The 7346-nt window shown below is 39.4% G+C and overlaps 1 protein-coding gene across 9 annotated transcripts in view; it reads left to right on the top strand.

Annotated features, from left to right (window-relative positions):
* Positions 1-7346, top strand: part of tcf3a (transcription factor 3a) — a 30112-nt gene that overhangs the window by 15571 nt on the left and 7195 nt on the right. For 6 of the 9 annotated variants that reach the window (XM_014021132.1, XM_014021121.1, XM_014021112.1 and 3 more), the window contains exons 5-13: positions 887-959; positions 1551-1591; positions 4377-4512; positions 4850-4899; positions 6043-6136; positions 6481-6617; positions 6754-6916; positions 7017-7075; positions 7211-7289. In XM_014021132.1, coding sequence (XP_013876586.1) covers positions 887-959; positions 1551-1591; positions 4377-4512; positions 4850-4899; positions 6043-6136; positions 6481-6617; positions 6754-6916; positions 7017-7075; positions 7211-7289 — 832 coding nt within the window. The remainder of the gene's footprint in view (positions 1-886; positions 960-1550; positions 1592-4376; positions 4513-4849; positions 4900-6042; positions 6137-6480; positions 6618-6753; positions 6917-7016; positions 7076-7210; positions 7290-7346) is intronic. The other 3 variants (XM_014021144.1, XM_014021137.1, XM_014021128.1) reach the window with 1 other exon arrangement.

Below are 7346 nucleotides of genomic sequence, written 5' to 3'. Positions count from 1 at the left end.
ACTTTATACAAAAAAAAAGGCTTATGCCGGTGGACAGTATTCAGAGTTTGGTGCTTTTATGAGAACAAGTTGTTTGGTTCACTGTCTACAGTTTTTTTTTATTAAAACGCCAAAACTTTAGTGAAGTCAGCTTCAAACGTCTGTTTTCTGTGGACTTTGTTGCATTTGTCTAAAAGCTTAATGGGAAATTTATTTCCCTTTTTACAGTCAAGTTTAAACAAAGAAATATTTGTTGGTGTTTTGTAGCTTTTTATCATTTGAAATTAAATTGGCAAACTACTGCCTCTGGTCAAAGGGCGGCAGAAAAAACAATAAATAATAGTAAAAAAAGTTAATAAGCATAAGAAACTATAAAAACCTGTAAAAATATTATAAGTCAAAATGAAAATCAATAAAGTTATGTAAAGATCTCGTATGAAAAGTAATTAAATATAAGTTTATTTAAAATGAGACTTACTAAATCACTAAGAGTTGATGCCTGTTTGACATGAAGAGGCAGCTGGTCCCAGAGTTTAAACGGTCCGGTCAAGTTTGAGGACCAGCCTGGACCTCAGGACATCTAAAGACCTGATCCCCTCTGTGAAACAGCCAATGAAAGGAATCCAGCACCGGGGAGATATGTTGACAGCACGAGAGGCTGGCCCGACTAACACCAACATACAAGTTACAATATTCCAGTTTAGTTGTAATAAAAGTGTGAATCTTGTTCAACGTCAATAAAACATTAAAACAGTTTCATTTTAGACAAAACCTTTAATTAAAAAAATGTTTCTCAAAGTTAAGATTTGAATCAAATTGCATCACTTCTAATGTTTTTTTATTTATTACAGTGATCTACTTATGATGCTGTTCTGATTCATATGACTATCTGTGATGTTTTTCCCAGGGTTTTGATGAAGGCCTTTACAGTGAGCGAGACAACTTGGCCTCTACCCCAGTATTTGGATCAGGGGTAATCGGTGAGTGAGAAAGCTCAAATAAAACCTGTTATTGAAGCAAAAGACATCACAACTTTCATTATCGTCATTTTGTTACAAACCAAAGTGAATCAAGGACGTTTGGACCGGTGTTTGTCTGAACGATAGAGGATCACTGTGACGTCAGTGGACGGTGTGAAGGAACAGAACAATGAGTTGTTTGTTTTACAGAGCAGACAGAGTTAGACATTTGTGTTCTAGTTAACGTGTTTCAGGATGAAGGGAGCAGGGTATTTGGGGAGGATGTGCAGGAGGGATTTGTTTGTGCGTTGCAGTTTGCGTGATCAGCGTGGGAGGGGTCGGGGTGTAAAGGGCACCCATGCACAAACAAGGCTCTCCCTGGGGATCACTGCGGACTACAGCTCTTCTCTGTTTTACTGTCAGGAGGGGGCAGAGGTTGGGCACAATTGCCCCAGAAGCATTTATAATGGGTCCATTTGTTTTGTTTTTGCTGTCTGCAGCCATAAATAACACCAAATACATTCACAAAGCAGATGGGATGGAAAGTGGGGCAATAACAAAACTCTGTTTTAATATTGACTAATTTATTTTTCTCACACATTCTGCTAACAGGGAAGGCTGAACAAGGACCATACTCCTCATTTGGAGCACAGGTAAATTTATTTAAGGATACGCGAGCTTCTTCATGACATTTTGCCCTTTTGTTGATTTTTGTACACCAATTAACATTCACTTCAAATCACAATAAAGAAGAAATAATAAAAAGTAAGCAGTGTTTGCTGTTCTTACACCTTAAATAAAAATAATAATTTTCTTATAGTATAATCAAACTGATTGATTGGGTCATTGCAAATGCAGTGCAGAGGTATTAAATATTTCAGTTTAGATGTGGACAAGGTTACAAATACTGTTCGGCTTGAACTCATGTGGGAGTATTCTGCCATGTTGTACTCAAAGTATTTGCATAACATGAGCTACTGGGGAAGTGAGAGAGTCAGTCCAACTGTGTTGTGCTTTTACAGCGATGGGTTTGTCAATCCTAGCTGTTAGGAGTAAAAATGTAAAACTATCAGGGAGAAAAATCCTCAACTCTGATATCATGGTCCTACACAAGGCTGGAGAAGGTGAGCTTGTGATCAGAAGGCTGCCGGTTTAACTCTGTGAGTGGAAAGCCCTCATGGAGAAATAATTTCCCCGCTGGGGATTAATAGAATTTGTTTACGCTTACTTTATTAATAAACACTAATACTGTCCCCCATCAGCCACAGTTCAAAACTGTTCATTTAACTTTGTACTCCACAGAACCTTTTGTTGGAGCAAGTTTACTGCAGCGTCTGCTTGTTCATTTCCTTAAAAAAGAAATCTAGTTCATAATCTTTTTCTCTGCAAATTACTTTAGATCACAGAATTTGACATTTTCTGCCTTCCATGACAGATCCAGTTCAGTTCACATTAGATCTCTTGCTTGTTGTGTCACAGCTAGTTGGCATGTTGGGTTTTTCCAGGGCTTATGAGGTTTTTTGTTTTATTTACAGAATTGCAGTATTATTGGCAGAGTCAGTGTTTGTTCACCTGACTGTTGCTACTGTTTGTTTTTGTGACAAGATTTGGACTGGGATATCTGGACAGAAAAACTAGAGATGCACAATAACTTTTTTTTAAAGGGATCCACAATCAGTTGTAACATTAGACTTTATTTGATAAACATTTATTTTAACTGTAAAATAATGACTGCAAAAATACTGTAGGCTGTTTTTATCATTTTTAAACTAAATTTAAAAATATATATTACATGGACTGAGCCATTTTATTTGCACGCAAAGCATTCTGGGTAAATGATGATGTCGACAAGATTATTGGTACGAGGCTGCTAGCGAGCTATATCCACCCTGAAGGTTAATCTTGGACAATATCTGATGATCGACTCTTTTAAATGAAACCAGAGAGCGTTGACAGAGAGGAGAAGGTAGAAATGACTCAGCCTGTAACTGAAAATATAGATGCAGGACCTCAGTTTAACTTGATAGTTTGTCGCGCTAGCACAGATCTAATATATATAAGGCAGTATAGCGTCTGCACTAATGCTAAAGCTAACAGGCTAAGCTGAGGTTCTTCTTCCATGAAGCAGCTCTGTTGTCCTCCATCCATATTTTCAGTTACAGGCTGAGTCATTTCTACCTTCTCCTCTCTGTCAACGCTCTCTGCTCTCTCTTTAAAAGAGCCGATCTTCAGATATTGTCCAAGATTAACCTTCAGGGTGGATATAGCTCGCTAGCAGCCTCACACCGAGGACCTATCCACGTCATCATTTACCCAGAATGCTTTGTGTGAAAATAAAATGGCTCTAGCTGTGTTAAAATATATATTTAAAAATATATAAAACTAAACTGCCTACAGTGTTTTTACAGTCTTTATTTTACAGTTAAAATAAATGTTTATCAAATAAAGTCTAATGTTACAACTGATCGTGAATCCCTTCAAAAACAGATATAGACAACCGATAGATTCAAAGTACATTTATTCCTAATATCATTAATATATAACTTCAAATAATTATTCAAACTGAAAAAGTTTATTCCTCTCAAATATAAAAACTAAAATAATTCACAAATGACAGCTTAAAAGTTCTCAGTGTAAACAACAAACTGCAAACCGTTCTTTAGATTACAATATTCCTAAAACTGTGAAACTATTCTTCTACCCTTTTTTCTAGAACGATCAGAGCAAGATTTTTTTTCCCCAAGAAAAAACAGCACCTCTTCCATCCACAGTTATTCTAAAGAAACTTTCCCTGCAGCATACCTGTTGCTTGCCGCTTTGATGCGAGGGCTGGCCCGTTAGCGTCTTCAAACATGATCAAATTCAACGTTTTCCTCTTCTTTCCTCTGTTCAAACTTCGACCACCATGTTCTCTGGTTACAGGTAGACTTTGTGCTGCATTCACGTGGCGACAGACTTTACATCTTTGCAGTGTGGAAGTAGTTCTTCCAACCTTTTTATGTTTATATTTATTTAACGTTTGTGTGGAACATACTGAGGTAATTGGTAAAATATTATTAACAACTATTAACATTATGACTGAGTTGTCTTCTGATGAATAGGGAGTATTTTACGGATTTTTTCCAGTCCAAATGTTGTTTTCTCCAATGCCACTTGAACGTTATACAGGTCTCACGCAGGACGGGAAGCAGCTTGACAGAAAAACAAAAACAAAACAAAAAAAAAAAACACTGTCATGCTGACAAACATGTAAACGTTATTGATGGTATTCTTTAGCTTTCCTTAAGTAAAACAGTCCAACTCCACATCACCACAACATAGTTCTCATTCTTTAAACATGTATAGTTGTTTTCGCTCACACCTCTGGATTTTCTGAGTTAATGTTTATAGGTTAACCATCTATCAAACAATTTAGTGCCTTATTTCTCTTTTCTTCAGCCTGGTTTCATGTCCAGCGATATGCCCTTGTCCAGTCCAAATAACCTCTCTCCAGCTGCTGTTAAGTCCGGTTCCCAGTTTTATTCATCATATGAGCGAAGCAACACTCGCAGGAGACCCTCACAGGACCCCATTGGTAAGATTGCAAAAAAAAAATTATAGGACATATTGCAAGCTTTTGTTTGATTTAAATGTGCATTGTTGTGCAGCATTGCTTCTTTTGTACACCTTTAAAAAGAGTCTAAGAAAAAGTGACATCAGCCAGTTCTCAGAATGGAGCAATTGTTGAATAACATCAGCCTAATTATGTTCTGAACGAGTTGTCACAATGACTGATTGGTTTAGCAGGAATTTGTGAGGAAGGAAGCTCCATATTTAAAGGCCTTCATTACCTATTGTGTAGTCATTTTTCTGTAAGTTCAGGCCTTTTTTTCCTGACTGACATGGTTTCCTTTTTGTCTCCCTCCCTGCAGAGTCACAGCCAAAAAAGATCAGGAAGGTGCCCCCCGGCCTGCCCTCCTCCGTAAGTACTAACAACCAGACCACGTCTCAGCGACGGCATTCATTCCAAGAGACCCCAAATTTTCACGTCTTGCGTCCTTTTTCACATTCAGTCTGACATCCGAAGCCTTTTCCTTGGCAGCAGTATAATAGCAGTGATACAGGCCTTCCAAGTCTTACAGCTGTGCATCTGCAGCAGCAAAGTCAAAAAGAACCAAGAGGGAAAAGCCACTTATTTGCAATATGTATTTATGGCGTGTTGTATTTGTGGGGCCTTTGCGGCCACATTTCTTTCCCTCTGCCAAGTCTACTCATCAAATCCCAGAAGAGAATTCATTCAGGGGTTTGAAGCTTTTTCTCCTCCTCATTTTTTCCCCCCTTAGTCGCTCCCTCTCTGGACACCCTATTTCTTTTATTTTTTTCCCCACCCCACCCCATCTCACACAGCCTTCCTCTTTTTCCCCCCCTTCGCCACCATAAACAACAGCCCTCCCCTTCCTCCTTCTCCCTCCCCCATCCCTCTAACCCAGCTGCCAGTGGAGTTGGCCGCCGTCCAGGATTTGGCAGATGGTTCAGTAATTAGGAGTGCATCTCCTCGCTCCCTCTTCTCTCTCCTCTCTCTTTCCTCTCCTTTTCCCCTGTTTAATCAAATTACAGAACAAAACTTTAGTTCTTTTTATTCAGAATTTTTTTTCAAATACAGTTAAGTTTTGATTGTGGCCTCAAATAACTTTTGCTAAAAAGTTGCTAAGAACAATCATTTCTCTATACCTTTTATTACAGGCAACTTCCCATTTTTGTGTATACTTTTAGCTAAAAAAAAGTGAAATATCTAAAAACCGTTAGTGATTAAAATATGTAAAAGTCTGACTGATATGATGGACGTGGACCCAAAAAAGAGCACTGACTGATCTATATCCAGGTCTAAGGAAATGTTGCAGTGGTGTGGGTATTCAATTAGGCTGTAAAACCAGATAGTAAAAATAGACCAGTGAGGGAACCCAACTTTTAGGAGCGCTGTTTAATCCGATAATAAATGCATACAAGTCTTCAATCAGTCGTGAAATCCAATATGGCAAAAAGAAAATAGTTTCTCTCCAACATGTTTTTATAGTTCTGTCAGACTCAACCTTTAAGCTGAAGAGTTTCGTGCTTTTATGTGCAGGTTTATACATCAAACCCCAGGGAGGATTTTAATCGAGATTGCTACCCTCCCTCCAAAGCAGGAAACGTCTACCTATCACCATACTACGGGCAAGGTCAGTTGGAACAATATTTTTTCTCCAGAGTTTCTCCTTGTTCTTTGTGTTTAGTTGAAAAGTTTAGTCTGGCAAAGACAATAATTTCCTGGAATTTTCCTTTGAAGCCGGTGCAGCTGGAAAATTGGTTTCTCGGCTGTATTGTGTCCAGATGCACCAGAGGTGTTGTAGGCTACAAAGCCCCTCTGGTGCCTGGCTGTTGAATAGTGAATCACGATTGAATAAAGTCGTCACAGTAATGTGACATGTCTCATATGCAGTCCTCATTGTCTTCTGGTCTCCTGTGGCTGGTTATCCCTCAACCCTTCCTTCTTCCCCTTTCTCTGCTGGATGGCCTCTGACAGAAGGTCTCCACCCGCCCTCCGATCCTTGGGGCTCTGCCGGGTCGATGATTCAGCCTGGTTATTCTGCCGTGTTGGGCAACTCCCCCCATCTGGGTCAGCACGGACCTTTCACTGCCATCAACCCTCAAGATAGACTGGTGGGTTTTAACTTCACGTTGAAGACTTGTTAAAATCAACCCACACACACACACACACACACACACACACACAAATGGATCATGAAAGTCTCTGTCTGGCTATTTATTTAAACTGTTGGGTGTGTGTTCTTCCAAGAAACGGCAGCCTCTGCCACTTTCTCCCCACAACTACCCCCTGCATGGCAGTGAGGTGAACGGAGCTCATCCAGCTGGGTTCCACTCTGGCTCCAGCAGCTTTGGAGTCCCCAACCACACACCCCCTATCGCCAGCACTGAAACCCTTATGGGTAAATCTTATAGTGTGTGCCTCTTCCTTTTTAAAATGAATGTGTTATCAAATAATATTGTCACACAGCTAAACGCTGATAGTGATCAAAGTTTTTTTCTTGATTTATGCAGCAAATCGGGGTGCAGTTCCTGGAAGTTCAGGTGATGAGATTGGGAAAGCCTTGGCATCAGTAAGTACTGATAAGCTACATATTTAAGGAAACGTGCTTTATTTACACAAATATATGTCATATATGGTGTTATGAAGCATTATAAATGTAATCAAATTGTTTGATTTGATTGAAATTCAGACATTCTTTGTCCAGATTTATCCTTCAGACACAMACAGTAATGTTTTCCCTCCGTCTCCATCGACTCCCTCTGGATCACCTCATGCTGTTTCAGGTGAGTTTTCCTCCTCAAGCTCAGAGCTTTGCTTCTTTATTTGTTCCGGCGCAACAT

Source organism: Austrofundulus limnaeus, unplaced genomic scaffold, assembly GCF_001266775.1.
Source record: "Austrofundulus limnaeus strain Quisiro unplaced genomic scaffold, Austrofundulus_limnaeus-1.0 Scaffold3, whole genome shotgun sequence".
In the NCBI taxonomy this organism is placed as follows: Eukaryota; Metazoa; Chordata; class Actinopteri; order Cyprinodontiformes; family Rivulidae; genus Austrofundulus; species Austrofundulus limnaeus.
This window is presented reverse-complemented; position numbering and strand designations above follow the sequence as displayed.